At 37.7% G+C, this 21,876-nt stretch overlaps 1 protein-coding gene across 1 annotated transcript in view; it reads left to right on the top strand.

Moving 5' to 3' along the window:
• Positions 1-20,692, top strand: part of TOMM70 (translocase of outer mitochondrial membrane 70) — a 32,945-nt gene extending 12,253 nt beyond the window's left edge. Inside the window, exons 2-12 of the mRNA XM_020999903.2 lie at positions 2,552-2,725; positions 2,959-3,085; positions 4,381-4,490; positions 6,944-7,092; positions 9,312-9,519; positions 11,049-11,183; positions 12,399-12,506; positions 13,553-13,669; positions 15,575-15,672; positions 16,922-17,044; positions 18,428-20,692. Coding sequence (XP_020855562.1) covers positions 2,552-2,725; positions 2,959-3,085; positions 4,381-4,490; positions 6,944-7,092; positions 9,312-9,519; positions 11,049-11,183; positions 12,399-12,506; positions 13,553-13,669; positions 15,575-15,672; positions 16,922-17,044; positions 18,428-18,581 — 1,503 coding nt within the window. The 3' untranslated portion in view covers positions 18,582-20,692. The remainder of the gene's footprint in view (positions 1-2,551; positions 2,726-2,958; positions 3,086-4,380; positions 4,491-6,943; positions 7,093-9,311; positions 9,520-11,048; positions 11,184-12,398; positions 12,507-13,552; positions 13,670-15,574; positions 15,673-16,921; positions 17,045-18,427) is intronic.
• The last annotated feature ends 1,184 nt before the right edge of the window (positions 20,693-21,876 follow it).

The following is a 21,876-nucleotide window of genomic DNA, read 5'->3' as shown; positions in this document are numbered from 1 at the left end:
GGCTTTAAAAATTGACCTTAAAAGTCCAACTAGTCCAGCCCCATAATTTTCAGAAGAGAAAACTGAAGAGAAGTCACACAGGTCATAAGTAGCAGAGCTAGGATTTAATTCCAGGTCTTTTCATTATAGCACATTGCAGTATTAGTAATTCATATATGGAGTAGAAGTGAGGATTTGAAATATATTAAATGTATACAACTTAATTTTGGGACTTATTAAATATAATTTTCCCATGAAAATAGTTATAAATATACAGCTTGTACCAACTAAGGAGAGTCATCTGTTGAATAAATAGATGAATTCATGTAATATGAGTTGACAGTTTATGGCAGGAGTTTCAAGATTGAGTGTCCTTCACACCAGCATTTAGTAATATGAGAAGATATAAAAGAAAACAATCTGGAAAACCTGTTTTTCTGACTACTTATAGGTATACAACCTAAAGTCATTCTTCAGCTGGTCACCTCTTGCCAAGAAGTATTGAACATACTACTTATATAGGTATCATTGTTTCGTTAGCTTGGTTCAAACAGTAGCTACTCCTTTTTAGCCAAAATTCAGAGAGCCTCTTTGTTCACCTGCTGTTTTTGTTGTTCGTGTTGTTGTTGTGTTGTTTTGTTTTGTTTTCCATAAAGTCTTCTGGAAGTTCTGTCTCTCACACTAAAGTCCCCTTCGCTGGAGACCTTCAAGCATAAAGCTGGGTGACCGCTTGTCAGTATGTTTTAGAGAATACTTTTGTTCAGGTTTGGCTAAGATCATTTGGCTTCTTGAGATTCTGTTGAGATCCAATTCCATACCTTCAAAATGAGTATGGCACTAAACTGGAGAAAATAACTAGAAACACAAATTAGTATTAAAGGAACAAATGTATTTTTTTTTAATTCCTAAATATGGTTTAATACTCTTCTCCATTTTTGTACATCACAACACCAAGATTTTGCTGCTTAGGATCTCTCTGCAGAAGCTATATGGAATTCGAAGGCTATGATTTTCACACCCTCATATATGCATGTGTTGTAAGTGTAATACATATCAGTATATATTGATACACATATCGATATATAATGCAATATATATGACCGAAGAGAATACATTGATTAAAGAAATACAAAATTTTGGCAGCATTTCCAAATTTAAATAGTAAAAATAAAAACTACAAAAAGAGGAGCTGCATACCCTGAATTTATCACATGAAAGAACAAGCAATATATTCAGATACATAAATTTACATCCAATTTTTCTGGTCTTGTCATATCACATTAAACCCATTTATAATGGCAAAACCCTAAGGTACTGCTGTGAAAAGAGCAGGTTTGTTCACACATGGGTTTTCTGCAGATAAACAGCAGAGCCTAAAGCAAAGGCCTGTGAGGCCTCCCAATCCAGTGAACACCCAGACTTTACTCTTACTGGGAGATTGACACATCAGGTTACACATTGACAGTCATTTGGACCTCAGAGTACAGTGTGAGAACCAGAAGTGTTACATTTTAATGCATACTCCATTCAAGTGAAACAGAATTGTTGGAACGATAAGTCTGCAACCTCGGAAATTGGAGTTGGCTCAGACCAATAAAGCTAAGAGTGACTGAGTCAAAAGTCAGTGAAGAAGCAGTCAGGCACTAAAGTGTGCAAAGTACCCAGTCAGGAAACCAAATGAACTTCACTACTTTAAATCCACTGGCTCAAAGTCCATTTGGATATACTTTATTCATTGCTGTCATGGGGTTGCAGTCTACACTTTATCCACTGTTACATTCTTGGGCATTCCACAGCACTGCATGTGAGCTGGGTACAAGTCCAACTTACTCCCCAGCACCCAAGCTCAGGCTTCATATTTTGGGGGCCATTTTGAATCCAACATGGTTTAAGTCCTTGATGCTAGGAGCTGGGTCCTGCCCCTCCCCAGCCCTCTTGTCCCAACTTCCCATGTGAGTGAGGCTTGTGCGTCCCAAATTATAAAGGAACAAATATATTTTCAAACGGTCTCAATTTGCCTCTTTGTAGTTGCATGTGAGCCACTTGGGTAAGGCTCTTTAATCTCTTGATATTCTAACCAGCAGTTAATGGTGTTTTACCAGCCTTTTAATGTAAAGGCCCTTTTTTGTCAAGTATTAATGCATTTAATAAAGTGCTAGCTTTGGGTGTCAGGAGTCCTGTTTCTGTCACAATATGTAGTTGGATGAGCCATTGGACCTTTCTGGGCTTCTCTGATGAAAGCTTCTCTGATTCTGACATTCTATTACCATATTTATGGATCCATTTTATTATGGTTACTTTTCATATTTTGTACTAATTTGGAGATTTTCAAATTTTGTTCACTGGTACAGTTGTAGAAATGTGGATACTTAAAAGGTTTCTTTTTAGGGCCTAGAACCAATGCCCTAGCTTATTTCTAGATGGTGAATGTGCTCGTTGTTAAGATGATCTTTACTGGATCTACTACATAGTGGTTATACTACTGGTCATTTAAAACCATGTTATTGGTTACTATGGATCTTAGTCTGTTTTTTTGTTATATAGTGGGTGGTAATTATTCTCTCCTTTTCAGAGTCCTCTTGATAGAGCCCAAGCAGCAAAGAACAAAGGCAACAAGTATTTTAAAGCAGGAAAATATGAGCAAGCTATTCAGTGCTATACAGAGGCCATCAGTTTATGCCCTACAGAGAAAAAAGCTGACCTCTCTACATTTTATCAGAACAGAGCTGCTGCATTTGAACAATTGGTATGTCATAAGACTTTTTTCCTGTTAATTTGTGCTATTATATCAGTTTGCCAAACTGAAATTTAATTTACTGCTGTTTATTCAGATCCAGTAACTGATTTGATCCTTTGGGGATTATTTCCAGACTAATGTTATTTACAATAGGATTTTAATTTTTTTTGTGACTTGGTGAAATCAAGATTGGTACTTTTAAGTTTATTCCTTTAGGATGGTATTTTTGCTTTAAATTGCAGCAAAAGTGGAAAGAGGTGGCACAAGATTGTACAAAGGCTGTTGAGCTTAATCCCAGATATGTGAAAGCTCTCTTTAGACGCGCAAAAGCCCATGAGAAACTAGACAATAAGAAAGAGTGTTTAGAAGGTAAGTGCATTTTGTATTGGTTTTTTTGACTTTAAAAAATCCCTGTTACCAAATTATTTATTAACTTCAGTATCTTCGTTATTTAGGTCTGAGATTTTGCTTCAATTCTTCTGGACTTTAAGAATATTGAACCACATGATAATTTGAAAGAAAAAATAAGCTTAGATTTACAGGGAGGAGTTAGAAGGAATTGACAGAAGCTCACTAGGCCAGGCAAAAATTAGTATGAGCAATTATGAACATATTGACTTGAATCTCAGAGAGAGTATGTGAAGTAGGGAAAAATCAGGTAGCAAAAGTAGTTTGAAGGTGTAGACAGGCAGCCCAGCCTATCATTGGAGGCTCTGAATGTGACAGTTAATTGCCATTTCTCTTACTTTGAACAATGGTGTAGCTTCGTGAAAATCATCCATGGCAGCGGAACTGGGAAAATTAGTCTGTGGCATGAAATTGGAAGTCAGTGTTTGTGATTTGGGCCATACTGGCTAATAAGTTTCGACTGATAGCATGTTACCTAGAGAGGGCATATCCAGTGAATCTTAACCTAGGCTCTACAGACCCCTTATGGTCCAATAAATTTCAAGTGTTCTGGGAACTTAGATGGGGGAAAAATTATATCTTTATTTCAGTACAGTTGGTTTCCTTTGTAATTCCATGTATTTTATTCACTTAAGAACATTCTGAGGAGTCCAGAGGTTGTATCAGACTTCCACAGAGGTCTGTGACACACAAGGTTGAGAACTCGGCTCTAATCCATAAACTGTTTGTAGAATTTCACAGCAGAAAAGGACCTTAAAGATACCTAGTCCAAGGGTTTTGGATCTCTTTGGTTGTCTAGTGAAGACTATGGAGCCCTTCTTAGAATGATATTAAACTGCATAAAACAAAATAGATAGGATTGTAAAGGAAACCAATTATTTTGAAATAAAGATGTGATTTTTTTTTTCCCATCCAAGTTCACAGACACCTTGAAATCTATTCATGGACTGCTGTTTAAGAAACTCCTCATCTAGTCCAGTCCTCTAATTTGACAGGTGAGGCCCAACAGGAAAGGAGTTGGCCATACCATTTTTGAATACTTTAGAAAGCAGTACTGAAGTTTTCATTGTTCCCTGTTTAGCTACAGGGTGTAATTAATCAGCTTGTAAGGGCTCAGTTTCTTAGTTTATGTGGCTACACCCTAAAGTTCACTTTGCTGCTTTTAAAATTTTTTTTTATTGTAAAGTTAATGCTGGTATTTCAGTTGTCATGATACTTTAATGGATAAGGATCCTTATTTTTCTCCCTACTCCTAGATGTCACAGCAGTTTGTATTTTAGAAGGCTTCCAAAATCAACAAAGCATGCTGTTAGCTGATAAAGTTCTTAAACTTCTTGGGAAAGAAAAGGCCAAAGAGAAATACAAGGTAAACTTTATTTGTGTTCTGAGAGATTATTCAATGAATGTGAAGAAGGATCAGCTCAGCTCTGCATTTTAAGTTTGGGGTGTGCTGCCGGGAATGAAGATCTTAAATTGGAACTAGTTTTGAATTGTGTAGCTGCTTTGTGTGACTGATCATTTTGTATTGTTAGCCTGGATTGTTGAGGTTTTCAGTGGTTTTGGTGCTCCCTGCCTTCTAACTTAATTGCTTTCTAAGAAGTTTGGGAAAATGAGTCTGTAGGATGAAAGTTTTGAAAAAACATGTTTTATAGAAGATCTTTTTATGGGTGCAGAGCTAATTAGACAGCTGAGTGGTTGTGAAGTGATTAGAGCTCAGAACTTGAAATCAGAAACAACTGAGTTCAAATCTTGCTGCAGAATCTTACTAGCTAAGTAAGTACTAGCTTACTTGCTCTGAAAATCATTTAACCTCTCTGTGCCTCAGTTTCCTCATTTGTATAATGAGGATGATAATATAGTACCAGGGTTGTAGTGAGGATCAAGTGAATTAATACGTGTAAAGCATTTTGTAAACCTTAAAGCACTAAATAAGTGCTAGCTCTCATTATTAATAATTATTTATTGCAAATAGTTTCTGGGTAGAAGAAGTGGCTTATGAGTCATTTGGCCTTTCCTTACCACATGTAGCTTCTTGTTTTTGGCCCTTCCCCACAATTTGTATTTCTCTAATCAATAGTGCTTTAAAGTATTTTTTCCGTATGACTGTAGATGACTCTAATTTCTTCATCTGAGGACTGCCTGTTCATATCCTTCGACCATTTATCAGTTGGGGAATGATAGTCATGTTGTTAAAGAAAACACAGACCCACCCTCCAAAAAATGAAAAATAGTATATTTTAGTCTGCATTCAGAATCCATCAGTTCTTTCTCTGCAGTTCAATAGCACATTTCATCTTGAGTCCTCTACAATTGTGATGGAATTTTTTCAGTCATTCTTTACTTCAACTTTTGCAGCCAACTTCTTCCAACGTCTCACCTCTCCTGGCTCTCTGACCCTCCTGGCTTCCTTTTTTTGTGTCCTTTGCTGGATTATTATAAGTTCCTAATTGTGAGGGTACTCAGGGGTATGCTGGAACTGATTGTTAATTTTCAGTGTGAGCATTTATGCCTTGGAAGTCAACAAATGCTACAAATTAGTGTTTGATTGTTTTATTGATTGTGAAGACTTAAAATGACAGAGAAAATTTAATAATGCAGATTAAAAAGTATCCTGCATTTTTTGAACCTCTCTGCCCCTCACATGTACCCCAACCATGTCTGTTTCAGGCTTTCTTCTTTCTCTTCACCTTTCCTGGGTGATTTCATCAGCTCCCCTGGACTTAATTATCTTCGTCAATGACTCATATCTCTAGTCCTGGTAGTTTTCATGAACTCTAGGCCTGCACTCCTTCTGAAGTGTACCACCACCACCACAGACTCACAACCTCCTGGTTTTTCCTCCAAACCCATCTGTCTTCCCCCTTCACTATTATTGTCAAGGGCACTACCATCTTTGAAATTAACCAGGTTTACAGCCTCAAATTTGTCCTCAACTTTTCAGCTCCATGTTATGTCTTGCAGTGCTCACTTCCAGGCTTTTATGTCCTCTGTCTCTGCCTTTTAATAGGCTGGTCCTATGTTCTGATGCTTGGCCACTTCTTAGAATCCTTAAGTTTCTGCCATAGCTCTACTTCCTGCCCTGTCTGCCTGATCCTCCCCCTTCAATTACTTTCTGCATTTGTGTTGGTGTTGCTTGTCCCAATAGATGGTTTCATTTTTTTGTTGTTATAGCTGTCCAGCTCCTCATTCAATACCAGGCACATAGTAGGTACTAAATGAATGCTTATTGACCCAGCATTCACAAGATTTAATGATAAAAACCACAACTGACATGGTACAGAACTTAAGCTTTAAAATTCTGTTTATATCCGTATGATCCTTACAGTCCTACTTGTATATTAAGTTATTAACCATGGCTTAGGGCATTAAGGGCTTAGTATATTCAAGGTACCATGTTGGGGAACCCTAAAACAATCCCTGCCAAGCTTGTTGGGTAGATAATGTATGGAGGAATCATTGGAAAATATGGACAAGAGTGGCAGAAGTAAAGCATTGGATGATGTATGTTGCTGTGTATATTGGAAGTAAGTATAGTTAGCCAAATTTTTTCCTTCATCTTAGTCTTCTATAAGCATTAATGAAAAGGCATATTTTTAACACGGATTCATATATGAATGATTCACAGCAAAGATTTGCTCCTGACAAGCAAAATATAAAACCAAAAAAACCATTGAATGTGCTTTAATTTGGATTTAACCTCAGTTCTAATGATATATTTTTTAAAGTGCAGTTTTGATTTTCTTATCCTATATCCTTCAAATGTACATGCTTTAGCATTTTTTAAAATCTGTTTTAACGTTTCATATAATTAAATTCCAGAATCGTGAACCTCTGATGCCGTCTCCACAGTTCATTAAATCTTATTTTAGTTCCTTCACTGATGACATCATCTCTCAGCCTATGCTTAAAGGAGAGAAATCTGATGAAGATAAAGACAAAGAAGGGGAGGCATTAGAAGTTAGAGAAAAGTAAGTATGCCCAAGCCTGTGGTTTGTTTTTGCTTTTTTTTTAAAACCATACTTCAGCTTCCAAATATTAGGCAAGCTGTTGGTACCTTTTAATTGAGGCAGTGCCTTTTGGTTTCAAAGAAATATGAATCCAACATGCACGGTTGTTTTAAAAGTACAGCATTTGCTTATGGTTTACTCTCACTGTGCTGTCTGCCTTGCTTATCCAAGCAGGTGCAGTTATTTCCTCAGGCTGCAAATTTTGTGTAGTTAAGTTGTAGGATCACATATATGTATTTGAAGGTGGGGTGTTGCTAGGTCTTGCTTAGTGTAATTAATGAATCCCGTAAAGTTATCTCACTGTTTGTACTGAATATTTCCCATTGGGCTAGAGCCAGCTAGCATAATTTATGTAATTTTAATTTTAAATAGTGTAAATTTGAATACATGCAACCACTTAATAGGCCTGAACTGTATTTAGCCAACTATGATAGTATAGGTAGACTAAACTCATGAGTGACACTGTCCATGCCCTTCTAGAAAATATGTGGTCTTTCCAAGGCAGTAAAAGGAACATGGAAAATATGTAGCAACACGTATCTTCACAACATGAAAATGTGTACTCTTTGAAATTTAGGCAAAATGGCCACTTACAGATCATATGACTGTGTTCATGAACCCAAAAGCATAATCCACAGGTGTAGAGTAAGCCATCTTTACTTAGTCGACAAATCTTTTTCTGCTTTTTGGTGAGGCAGTGGGGTTAAGTGACTTGCCTAGGGTCACACAGCTAATAAGAGTCAAGTGTCTGAAGCCGGATTTGATCTCGGGTCCTTCTGACTCCAAGGCCAGAGCTCTAAATACATCACCACCTAGCTGCCCCCTAGACAGATCTTAAAAGTGTTACCTGAGACAGAGCACTAGAATAATTTGCCCTGGTCAGACAGGTAATCACAGAGCTCTTTAAGTATCAGGACTGGTTTTGAATCCAAGTCTTCATCACCCCAAGTCCAGCTTTCATTTCCCCTGCACATGCACACTGTATTTTGCCTTTGCAGCATTTTGGGTGTGGAAAAATGATGATCATGATAATAATAACAATAATAGCCAACATTTATCAAGGGCTTACTGTATGCCAGGCACTGTGTCAGGTGCTTTAAAATGATTTCATTTGATCCTCACATCAATCCCAAGAGATAGGGGCTGGGATTATCTTCATTTTACAGATGAGTAAACGTAGGTTGTGACTTAGTCACACAGCTATAAAATATCTTAGGTTGAATTTGAATTCGGATCTTCCTGCTCCAGGTCCACCCCTTCATTTTACAGATGAGGAAAGTCAGGCCCAAAGATGAGTTGACCTGTTTGTACAAGGTCACAATAAAAGTACCTAACAAGCTTCAGCAGCTGGTTTTAAACCCAGATGCTCTAACTCCTAGTATTCTTTCCATTGTTATAAATAACCTCCCTTATTGGGCAGCAGTTGTGATTTTTCTCCCAAATTTTCACCTTTTGTTAATTACTTCCTAGGAGATACTTCCAAACTTAACTCAAGATGTTGATTTTCATCTTGGTAAATGATTGGGTCTTGAGCATATTAAAACGTGAGTTTATGAGCATTAATTCAGGGGCACAGCATCAAAAATAAGTTTTATTTTGTTTTAAATTTTAAAATTCCTTAGAAAGTTTCCCTGTGTATTAATAATGCAGTGGTTCATGAGCAAAAGTACTTACCCTAGAATCATAATAGTTGGAAAGACATCCAAGGACATAATCTGACCTCTCCTGTCCACTATAGCAGTTCCTTCATGCATCCCTAAAAATCTCTAAATGTTTCAAGCAACTCATTCCATTTTGAGACAGCTCTAATTATTTGTCTTCCATACACCAGGTGTCCCAAAAGTCCTGAGTTTTGGAACAACCCTCTATTGTGACAAAATTTACATCCTTGTAACTTGACCATTGGTTCAAGTCTAATCTCTGTTTCCCTGTCATATAATTATCCAAATGTTGAAAATGACATTTTATGTGATGAGCAACATGCTTTGTAAACCTTAAAGTACTCTCTAAGTATCAGGTGCTGCTGTTCATGTTCATATTCACCATTTAGGTCTTTTTGCCAGACCAGTCCCAGGTTTCTGTTTTGAGGAAGCTGCTGTTTGCTTACCCTGACACATTGATTATGGCCAGATTTAAGTATGAAGTTAATGAATAGTTCTCTCTGTTGGCATTTTTTCCAGCTCTGGATATTTAAAGGCTAAGCAATATATGGAAGAAGAAAACTATGATAAGATCATAAGTGAGTGCACAAAAGAAATAGATGCTCGAGGTAAATATATAGCTGAAGCATTGTTGCTACGAGCCACGTTCTACTTACTTATTGGCAATGCCAATGCAGCTAAGCCAGATTTAGATCAGGTCATCAGCATGGAAGATGCCAATGTGAAGGTAAAAAAAAGTGATTTTTTTTCCCTTTTTTTTCCTGTTTGATATACCATAGTGTTACGGGAAGGGAAATAAAAGATTTGTTCTGCAATAGTACTCCTTTTTTTCAGTCATGTTTAAATCTTCTTGACTCCATTTGAGGTTTTCTTGGCAAAGATGCTAGTTTGCCATTTCCTTCTCCAGCTCATTTTACAAATGAGGAAACTGAGGCAAACAGGGTTAAGTGACTTGCCCAGGGTCACACAGCTAGTAATTGTCTGAGGCCTGATTTGAACCCAGGAAGCTGAGTCATTCTTACTCCAGGCCCAGTGCTTCACCTACTGTACCACCTAAGTGCCCTCATATAGTGCCCATATATGTTTATTATCAAGATATTTGTTCTGGACTTAAAATGCCCTGGTAATGTTTGAGTGAGTGGTATGAAACAAAATGTCAATGGTCTTTTATTCTGCTATGGGGCAGTATCAGTTTTCTTACCCAGCCATTCTACATGCAGTGAGATGACAAAGGCAAATCGGGAGTTGGGTTCTTTTTCTTTTTTGTGAGACCCTTGTGAGTAATGGATAGCACAATAATACAAGCTCACAAAGGCACTCAGTTGTATAAACTTAACAGTAGTTTTAGGGTATTCAGCAAAAAAGTTACTTTAATTTGCAAAAAACTAGGGCTTTACCACTGGTTAGCTTGGGTAATTTACTTAAGCTTCCTATGTCTCTGGTTCTTTTATGAAGTGGCTGCTTTAACTGGTGTTTCTCCCTCACTGAAAAGAAAGGATATTTATTGTTGATGTTGATCAGCGTTAGAGTGTGAGCTATTCAACTAGTAAATTCTCCAGGAGAAAACACCCAGATAATTACATGCTTATTTTTTTGTCTAAACCTAATTATCCAATGAGATTAGAATAAGACAGATGTTTAACTAGTTAAGATAGAAATTGATATGTGCTTCCATTCCTAAGCTTTGACTTAAAACTTCCCTTTCTCATTTCCTAATCATAAATAGAAGCAAAGTTCACTGTCAGCAGTAACATTCACCCCTCGGTGCACACTTACTGAGGAACTGCTTGGGGGGGAGGGCGGTGCTGGGATACTAGGGCTATGGGGAGTGAAGAACTAGAAGACATATCCCTGAGGAGTTTACAGTTCAGTATTTTTGGAGTAGCATTTGGGCCAGAGCTTCTGTGACCCCTCGGGTTGGGGGAAGAAGACTCCAGGAGCAATTTATCTGAAACTTAAAAGAGTGTTTCAGGGTTCCCTGGGACACTAGAAGGTTCAGTGTCTTGCTAGAGTCACATAACCAGAATGTTTGAGAAGTTCAGGACTTGAATCCTGGTCTTTGGACTCCTAAGGCTGGTCCTCTGTCCAGTGGCCATGCTGCCCTTTTACAGTGTAATAGTAGAGAGAAGTGTGAACAGATAGCTGTGATACAATGTAAAATGTAACAAATGCCATAAGAAAGAGTGTTGTAAGAGTTCAAAGGATGGTGTTGATAATATCGGATATTTTCAATCTTTCATTTGTTTGGATCAACAGCTTCGTGCAAATGCCCTGATCAAAAGAGGTAGCATGTATATGCAGCAACAGCAGCCTTTGCTCTCTACTCAGGATTTTAATATGGCTGCTGATATTGATCCCCAGAATGCAGATGTCTACCACCACCGAGGACAGGTAAACACAATTTTCTGCTTAATGTTCTGACCTTTGGAAATGATCTTACATTTTCTAGAGGTTTTTGTAGTTCTCTGTTTTCACTAATATCTTGATTTATAATGCCTTCATTTATTTCCTTGTTTGGGTTTGCCTGCCTCATACCAAGAAGGCCTTCCCAGTCAGAAGTGTTAGAGATATAGTTCCATAGTCATTGCACCGAACAGTCTTAGACCTATCTTTTTTTTTTTTGGTCCTCCCCCCCCCTTTTTTAAAGGAACTAGACACTAATGACCATGGAAATTACTGCTTTCTAATGAAGTATAAAGTCCTGGCTTTATAGAAACAAAGTGTCAAGCAGAATGTTCTGGAGACCTTTATTTGGAAATGGTCTGTTTCCCTGTTCTGTAAAATGTAGGGGTAAGACTAGATGCCCCGAGGCCCCTTCCAACTCTGGATCTGTGATCTTCTGATGCTAAGAAGGAGGGTGAAGCAGAGAAACGTTGTCTGCCTTTACTTTAAAAATAGTTTTCAGTAGGATGTGAAATATGAATACCCTAAATTTATTAAGTTGCCACAGGTCAGCAGAATAATTTTGAGTGTATGTAGGAACAAAAATATCAGCAACTATTAATCTAAAGCTCTTTATATTCTGTGTACCTTCGATTTTCCTCTATAATCATATCATCTACATTACTGTAGTACACTTTAGGTCTATTTTATAGGACACGAAATAAATTTTTTCCAATATAAATTACTTGAATTTTGTAGCTATTGTACCTTTTGCTTTTCTAATTGTTGTCATGTCTGATTTCTTTGAAATCTTTGGTTAGGAATGCAATCTGTTGTTTTCATCTTCTCCCCCCCCCATGGGAAAATCGTTATCATATGATTGTTTCCAGAAACATATCTTCATGTAAGATGCACATCTTCTGTTGCTTGTGCAATAGAAAAATTTGGGTTTCTTTAATTAAAAAAAAAATCTCGCACAGTAGAAAGGAGTTGGTAAAATCTACACGTGGATCAAGGGGAAAATTGATGTAAACGTTAGAATAATATTTCCTGATTACTTTGTTTCTTGAGGGAGAGCAAATATTCACATAGTATTTTAGTATTATTCAAAACTGTGCTAACATTGAGTCTTAGACAAATGCATTTTTTTCTGTATTAGTGCTGATGCTTGCTTTTTATGGAATAATTTGGGAATAAGAATTAATTTTGTTTTTATTTCCTTAGTTAAAGATCCTTCTTGATCAGGTTGAAGAAGCAGTGGCAGATTTTGATGAATGTATTAGATTACGACCTGATTCTGCCCTGGCCCAAGCTCAAAAATGTTTTGCATTGGTAGGCATTTCTTCCTTATTTAAAATATTACTGAAGTTGATTTTATTTCATTATCTAATTTGTCACTGTTTTACAAGGGGTATTTGTATATGAAAAAAATTCTATTAAGGACCATTATGTGTGTGTTTATTTTGATATTCTTCATCTTATAGATGTCAGATCCTGCTCAGCTCAGGACCATATTTAATGTCCTGTGACCACAAGAGTTAGAACTGCTGGTTTCTAAATGGTGAAATAAGTCTAAGGGCTTACATGTTCAGATTAGAAAACTCTTTTTGGGCTAGGATGTGATTAACTCACTCCGCCAAGGAAAAGTGGCAACTCTTGTAAATGTTGAGAGGTGCCACTGAAAGTCTTGGTAATTTTGCAGGCCCTGAACCCATTTTTCTCTGATTCTGAGGCTAGCCCCTCTTCACTATGCCTTACTGACCCTGAAAAAAAACTATTCCTTTTAAATGAGGGATGTGTTTTATAGCTAAGTAAACTCTTGAGTACAAGTAAAAATTGAGCTGTCTATAACATTGAGGCTATGAATTTTGCTCTTTTCAGAAGGCATCATTATGACAATGACTACTAATGAAAATGTTGCCATGTTGCAAAGACTTAGAAATCTGCCAGTTTGTTTCCTCTTATAAGTAAATATCTTAATGAAGTGGCCAACATGAAATGATGTTATTAAGAATGAGGGGCTATCAAAATGCCCTGAACAAATCTTTTTGCTAGCATATTTCTTCCTTTTTTTTTTTTTGCTAGGCAATGGGGTAGGGTCACACAGCTAGTAAGTGGCAAGCGTCTGAGGCCATATGTGAACTAAGGTCCTCCTGACTCCAGGACTGGTGCTCTGTCTACTGTGCCACCTAGCTGCCCTGCTAGCATACTTCTTTGGAATGTGTCAGAACACAAAGCATTTTATACAATTGTCCAACTAAAAATTCTGAAGAATGCATGTACCATTTTGCGTGCCTTTAATGCTGACTTTCATGATTTAGGGTTCCTAGACTGACAGGCCTGCTATGAGTGTGTATTTTGCTTGTTTTCAAAAACAGTATCGTCAAGCTTACACAGGAAACAATTCTACACAAGTCCAAGCAGCTATGAAAGGCTTTGAGGATGTCATAAAGAAATTTCCAAGGTGTGCCGAAGGCTATGCATTGTATGCCCAGGTAAGTGATGGTAGATATTTTATTAGTCTTGCTAAGCAAATTCCCACTAAAATCCTCTAACCAATTCTCAATAAACCCTGAATTCTGGTAATTCAGAATAAAAAGATCTAATCTCTCCAGAAGTAATGTACCTTGCTTAGATATATGTACCTGCTTATGTTGCTTTAGATCGGGGCTTCTTAACTTGGGGACTGTGAATTCCTTTTGGGGTGGGGGGGAGGTGAAGCAATTGGGGTAAAGTGACTTGCTCTGGGTCACAGCTAGTTGTGAATTCCTTTTTAACTATTTTGTTAACTGTTTTAATAAAACTGGCTTTCTTTGTAATCTCACTTAAAATACTTAAGAAGCATTATTCTGAAAAGAGGTCCAGGACATAAAAATAGTTAGGAATGCTGATTTAGATGCAGACAATAGTCCTCTGACATGGCAAAATAGGCCATGTATTGGAATTCTATATTATGCAACAGATTCCACTTGAAGCATCAATTTAACTCCAATACAGGTGACTAAAAAATAAGAGCTCACAGCTGAGCACCCATCTGATTTGAACATTTGAGTTGAATTTGGATACTTGCTTTTCTACTTACAAAAACAAAGTAACATGTAATAACTTTCTTAGATGGTTACAAGTCATCTCTTAATTGCTTTTTCAGTCCATAGCTTTCTTGACTTTTGTAATATTTGACTCTGACCATCTTCCTCCTGGATACTCTCATCTCTGAGTTTTTTGACCTGCGATATCTCTTGGTCTTGCTACCTGTATAAACCACTTAGTGCCAGTCTCTCTTGCTAGCTTGTCATGGAGAACTAGTGCCCCCCCCAGCTGTGAGTATACTCCAGTGTTCTGTCCTAAGACTACTCCTTACATTGTTTGCCACTGATCTCATTGGCTCCTGTTGAATCAGTTATCATCTATGCAAGGAATTTCTCCCAGATCTGTCTTTATTCTCAATTGCAGTCCACATTACCAACTGCCTTTTGATCACCCAAGGTCAGAACCTCACTGTTGTCTTTGACTCTTCATTTGTTCTCACCTACGTATCAGTTGCCATGTTCTATGGATTGTGTATCCACATCTTTTGAACTTATTCCCTTCTCCATATTCATTCCAGGTCCCCATCATCTCTTTTTAAAAAATTGATTTTTATTTATCTTTTGATTTTTACAAAGACAGGAAGATGTGTAGTGCAAACCTGCTCTTTTGCCTTCCTCTTGTCTTTACCTTAAAGATATGGAAAATGTGCTGGTACTCTTGGCACCTTTTGAGGAGAGGAGTTTTTTAAAGGAGTATGTGAAGAAGCAAGCCATAACAGTCTTAAGTTTGTGTGCTCCCTACTTAGTGAAACCACTACACAGTTGATCATTTGGTTAAGCATTATGAATGGAAGTTCAAGGCTCCTTGTAGTATTCTGTGTTTAATGCCTCATTGTGGGTATATCATAGGTATTTTTAAAAATGCATTTTAAAGGTAAGGTACAGGGTCCTGGTTAAAATTATCACTAAAAAGTAGAATTGAGCATTTCCAAAGTACTTGTTGGAGTAGATTTGTTAAATAATTGTGATGCAGAGAAGAGAGCAAATAGTATTAATGGACCTGTTTTTTTAAGTACAGAACTGTTAAGATGTAAAATATACTTGGTTAACAATTTGGCGTCAGGATTATGAATGAAACTGGTGGATTTTATGCATACAAACACGAAATCCATGATTGCTCTTATGTGTAACCTTATTGAACCAAAAAGGAAGAAGGTAGTCAAGTTGAAGCTTGGTTGGGGGATTGAGGGAGAATGCATAGAAACCAGTGATTGAAATGTAGAGAATTAAAACAACCAGCCAGTGATACTGAGCAGTTATAATTTAAAATTGCATTAAGTTACTCAGCTTCAATGAATTGTCACCTCACAGGCACTAACAGATCAGCAACAATTTGGTAAAGCAGATGAAATGTATGACAAATGTATTGACTTGGAACCAGACAATGCCACCACATATGTTCATAAAGGGTATGTATTTTTGTGGTTTCTGTTCATTCCACCATTTTTCATATTAAATGGTTTAAGTGGGATTGATAAAATAGAAATTTTACGTCAAACTTCCCACAGCACATAGCACTTCTAACATTTCAGTACTTTTCAGATGTAATGTGACTTAAAGGCGAAGGACACAGGGCTGTAAATAACAGACAAGTCCCTTCTTGTTTCAGTATTGATGTATCCAAGTCTACTGACTTAACCTTCCCCATCCACTTGGCTATAGTTAAGAGATAAGGAGAAAGCCAGTAAGTATTGCACTTTGTGTTGTTGCATCTTCTCAATCTTGTCTGACTCTTCCAAGACTCTTCATGACCCATTTGAGGTTTGCTTGGGCAAAGATACTGGGGTCATTTGCCATTTCTTTCTCCAGCATATTTTACAGATGAGGAAACTGAGGCAAATGAGATTGTGATCAGGATTACACAGCTAAAGATGTGTCTGAAGCCAGATTTGTGCTTAGGAAGATGAGTCTTTCTGACTGCAGCTCCAATACTCTGTCCACCGTGCCACTAGCTGCCCCTTAACCCACCACTACTGTCAAGCTAACCCAGTTTTCAGAATTCCTTAGCCAGCCATATACTTCATTCTTATAGAGAAATGACAGTAACTGGTGGGAAGGACATGTAATTTCATAAAGATCCCTTTTACAACTCCGTTTTATAGTACCTTGTCCTCTTTAGGTATTTGAATTAATCATTATAAGAAGAGTCACATACATTCACAAGAAGGGAAGTATATACGTGTATTGGAAAATAAAGTGTACATTTTATATGAGACTAATAAACCTTAAACTAAATTTCCAGATAGGATAGTCTTCTTCTTGCCCTTCCACCCCTACTCTCACCCTTACTCTTTTTACTTTGCCCTCTTGCTTCACTCCCTCCCTACCACTGCCTTTCACCCCCCAAAAAACCCAGCCTCCTCTTTCCTCATCAAATGTTGATCTGTTTTTAGGGCCTGCCTCAAATCTCACACCTGCCAGGAAGCTTTTCCTGTTTATGCCATCCATGCTCTTTATTTTAGTAGCACTTAATCTCTGTAATAAAATTTGTCATTAATTTGTATGCACCATTTTTGTATCACTTCTCCTTCTCCAACTAGATTACATCTTCTGAGGGTAAAGACTAAATTTTATACCTTCGTTCCCTGACAAGGGATAGAGAGGGGTTATAATTTAGGAAATGCCTCGCTGACTTTGAACCTTCTTTCTGTCTTCCAGTTTGCTTCAGCTTCAGTGGAAGCAAGATCTAGAAAAAGGCTTGGAGCTTATTAGTAAGGCCATTGAAATCGACAACAAGTGTGATTTTGCATATGAAACAATGGGAACTATTGAAGTGCAGAGGTAAAAATAATTTACATTGTTGAGGCTATTTCTAGAAAAGGGGGAGGGGGCACACACCATTATTAAATCTTTTTGCCCCTCTTCACAGTATTGGTGGACAACAAAGCCTACTCAATGACTAATAAGATGGTTAGCTTCTACTGGAATTTTAACTAGTCTCAAAATCATAGAATTTCGAGAGTTGGAAAGGACTTAAGTGGCCATATAGTCCAAGTTGTACACAAAAGGAATCTCAGCTGTAAGGCACCAGACAGTGGTGCCCTCCAAGGAGAGCAGTCTACTCTTGAGCAGCTCATTCTGCTCTACACTTGTATAGCCTCGGGGTTTTGATGCCCTACAACACTCACTTGTATTGGAACTCAGATTTAGCTTAACTTGAAAGTTCCTAATTTCCTGTTTATCTTCTTACGTGGGCTGGATGAATTCAGCTAGTTTTATTGGTAATAAGAGCCTAGTGCTACAAAACAGTATTTTTTATCATTTTTTGTCTATCAGGATATGTAGTCTCTTAGGTAAAAGATAAGGGTCATTTCCTAAGCACATTCCTAGGCCCATGAGGAGTGGACTAATCATTGTTGGTCAGCAGATTTTTCTGCATTCTCTAGTTCTCTCTATATTAGAAACACATGTGGGTAGTAATAGAATGAATCAAGGCTACACATTATAGATGTGTGACCTTTGGCAAATCAGTCTTTCTGGTCTGACTTTCCCTTGTTAAGAGTTTAATATTGCTAAGGCAGAAATGAGAATTTTTGTCTAGAGAAGTATAGATTGCCCAGAATCAAATGAAGCTTAGAATCTGCCAGCCGACTAAAAATGATCCGTGGATATACCCAGGTCCTCTAAACACGTGCTCCTCTAACTTGCTCTGTTCCCAGGGTAGAAAGGGGCAAAATGGTGGCCGTCTCATTGAAGCACTGGGTGAAGTTTGTATGGAGAGATACAAGTTGAATCACTGAATTTGATATTCATTGAATAGAGACTAAGTTCTGTGGCCAAGATAAACCACCCTGGAATTAGTGATATGAAATGCTATTTCTACAACTAGGTGTAGAGTAGTTTTATAGGACTTTTGCTTGAGTACTTGTTGCTGATCTGTACTATGTCTGCTACTTGTTCTTAGCAGATATTATTTTAAAACCTCATTGTTTCTCTCTGACTGTATTTAAATTGTCTCATGAACAAAAATGCGTCCTTCTTCCTAGCATTGCTCAGAAGCCCCATATTTCACTAACAGGGGTTTAAGTACAAAGTAGATAACTTAGTCATTTTAAAATTTAGTAGTCAGGTCTCTATGTTATTTTGCTTATGTTACTGTCCCTTCCTTTTTTTACAATTATAAAATTTGTTGCATTGTTTTGACTTGGAATTTTGTCCTTTCAGAGGAAACATGGATAAAGCCATTGACATGTTCAACAAGGCGATTAACCTAGCCAAGTCGGAAATGGAGATGGCACACCTCTATTCACTTTGTGATGCTGCCTATGCTCAGACAGAAGTTGCAAAGAAATATGGCTTAAAACCTCCTACGTTGTAAAACAGCTGGGAAAGGAAAAATGACCCTCTTTTTAGCCATTTGCCCACACGTCAGCAGAGCCCTACAGATGCGATCACAGACCGTGGTGAATGGCGGAGTTTAGTTTTTCCGTTTGTGGTGTTTGTCATTTGTCACATCTGTTTAATGTTTAGATGTTGTGGGAGTGGCTGTTTGAGGAAGTTTTCAGTGTTGAAGCTTATTCCCTGATGCAACAGAAAGGGATACCCAAAACAGTGTTGCAAAGGGAACAAAGGATATTTTGGCCATGCAAATAAAAACTCGGATTTGTTCATGGGTGGGGGGGAGTGATTATGTTTTGGATGATTTTGTTTTTATATATGTACACATATATGTGAACATTTTACAGCATGTTGGTTTTAAAATAATATGGCGAGTACTATAAAATTGATTTCTTTTATATGCAATTAATCCCTCTGGGTTGATTATTTGTTTTTCAAAGGAAAAAAGTATGTTTTTGTTTTTAAAGCTAATTTGAGAGAGAACCTTAAATAAGACCAGAGGCACAAAGCCTTTGCCTTCTGCATAACCCTAGGAAGAACCTGGTGGCAGCTACTGATCAATTTGATCATTTTCCACAGCAACACTAATAAATGATGAGAAATATAAATAGCTTCAAATCTAAAGCAGCCACAAACTCCCTGTAGTAAACTATGCAGAAACACAGAACCTGTTTTGAAGGACTTGTAGGCTGGAAGACTTAGAAGACTTTTAATAGCATCGCCACTGTTGGGAGTAGACCACTCAAGAGGTAAAGCAGGTGGGTTTTTACAGGCCTAAGACTATTTTCTGAACTTGGTACCGCTAGATTTAATGGTGTACACTTTTTTAAAGAAATTCAAATGCTGGCTTATGTATATAACCCAAATAAAAGTGTAATGAATGTGATACATGGAATTACTTAATTTAAAATAGCTAGTAAAGAAAAGTTGGTAAAGGAATGTGATTTTATTAAGAACTTAAATGTTATTGTCAAGAGCCTCATATTTCCTGAAATGGTTAAGTGTCTTGAGTGTTTCACCAAGTTACAGTTACAGAGTTAGAAAAAGTACCTTTTCCGAGTTGCTCCTTTTTATGTAAAAGTATGTGTGTGGGATGCCTTCAGTTTTGAATCAGTGAGCCCTTTGTTGTGAGGTCCTAAGGGCCAATATCTAGGAATTTGTTGACAACTTAGGAAACCTGACCATCTGTTTACATTTTTATTCTCACTCAACCCGCAACCCATACTTCAGTTCATTGTTTATTCCTAGCCATCATTTTATCCAGACTATCCCTTTGGGTTATCCTGATTTACTAGCAAAGCGTCCCATTTTGTTGCTTGGGTTTTCTTTTTTCTTTTTCTTTTCCTTTTTTTTTTTTTTTTAAAGCAGTGGGCCATTGGATAGTATCTCACTAAGCCTGAGCCTTAGACAATACATACCACAATATATTAGGGCCTTATGCCATCCCTCTGGGGAACTAAAATCTTGTTAGTGTACAGGGTCTGGGGTGAGGAATTGCTGCTTATCCAAAGGGCCAGCATTCACTGGGTGCTTATACTTCTGAAACCAAATAAACTTTGTCAGTGCAGACACTACCTTTTCAGTATCTATAAGATTGGTCCCTCTTTCACAGCAGGGGTAGTAACTCCTGGCTTTAGGAGGTCGTGGGTCTAAAGGTAGCAAATCGGGAAGTGAAATTTTTTTGACAACCAGGATAAGTGACAGTTCAGATCTAAGGGCTCTCTCTCCATTTTTAGTCTTTAAATTGTGCACCTTCCAGGACAACCACTGTTGACTTCAGGAGGGTTACTTATCCGCTACTTAAAATTCCTCTGATTCTTAAAAGAGTTTTTATTTGCATGGCCTTATTTTCATTGACACTGACATTTTCTTCTACTCTTCTCCCTTCCTCCCCCTGGGGAGGGGTAGAAAAAAACCACACAAAGGAAAATGACGCATGTGCCGTTCAATATTATCATTCCAAATCCTCACGGACTGTTGCCTGTTCTTAAAATATTTGAAACTGCACTGAAAGCTACATTTGTCTGTAACTTTTCTTTTGTAAATGAACTCACATGTAAATTCACCAAATAAATATTACATTCAAGTTTTTCTTAACTTCCTTTTTTAAAGGTGGAACCAGTAGGTAAGTGATCACCAAATAGTAGCAGCCTACTACAAGGTAATGGTAGTAGTTAGAAAATGCCAGAGGTGTTAGATGTTAGAATACAGATAAATACAGTCCCTTGAAATGATGTGTGCTCAAAGACAAAACAGGACAAAAGTGGCATTCCTTTAAAAGCAGGGGCCAGCAGACTATGGCTTTTGATACCCATATGCTCATTGGATCCTACAAAAAGGGTAGAAGAAATTATGTGAAACACCATGACAATAAGGACAACGGTCATGGAAATCTGTTCTACCCTAATCTGTCAGGACCAACTCTAGCATTCAGTGTGCTGGTACTATGACAAGACTGCCAGTCAAATGAAAACTATCCTCCTTACTTTTCCTTTACCCCATCCAACTTCTACTTTAAAAAAAATCCTTTATTGATAACATTTTCACATCACCCACATTTCTCAGTGTTACCCCTCCTCCATCCAAGAATGTAAAAGAAAGTCAGCAAAAACATTTAAAAATATGAACAGTGTTGTTTATGTGCAGTTCTGTACTTGAGAGTTCCATGCTCATTATCCCTCCCGTCACCTTTGCAAAGGAGAGGGGCCTTCTCTTAGACCAGGGGTGGGGAAACTGGCCTTGTGGGTCCTTGTGTGCTTCCTTTTGACCGAGTCCAAATTTTACAGAACAAATCCTTTTATTGAAGAGATGTGTTCTGTGAAGTTTGGATTTTAACTTTTTTTTTCCTTTCTATGTTGCTGCCACTGTGTGTAGTTTTCCTCATTCAGCCTACTCCACTGTCTTAGTTATTTGTCATCACTACTCTGTAGTCATCATTTCTTAACAGTTCCGTCATATTCACATTCTACTTGTTTCACCATAACCCCAACTGAAGATTTCTTTCTTTGCTACTTTAAAAAAAAGTGCTGCTATAAATATGTTGGTTTATGTGAAGCTTTTTTTCTTCTTCTTATCATTAGTGTTCTTAGGGCATATGCCTGTCTCTGGCCTTCTAAGCTAAAAGACATGTATGGACATTTGGGTTACTTTTGGGGGAGGGAGGGCTAGGCAATGGGGTTGACCTGCCCAGGGTCACACAGCTAGTAAGTGTTATGTGTCTGAGGCTGCATTTGAACTCCGGCCCTGAATCTAGGGCTTGTGCTCTGTCCACTACG

Source organism: Phascolarctos cinereus, unplaced genomic scaffold (genome assembly GCF_003287225.1).
Source record: "Phascolarctos cinereus isolate Bilbo 61053 unplaced genomic scaffold, phaCin_HiC Scaffold_726;HRSCAF=1367, whole genome shotgun sequence".
Classification (NCBI taxonomy): Eukaryota; Metazoa; Chordata; class Mammalia; order Diprotodontia; family Phascolarctidae; genus Phascolarctos; species Phascolarctos cinereus.
Note: the sequence above shows the minus strand (reverse complement) of the source record. Positions and strands in the feature narration are given on the sequence as shown.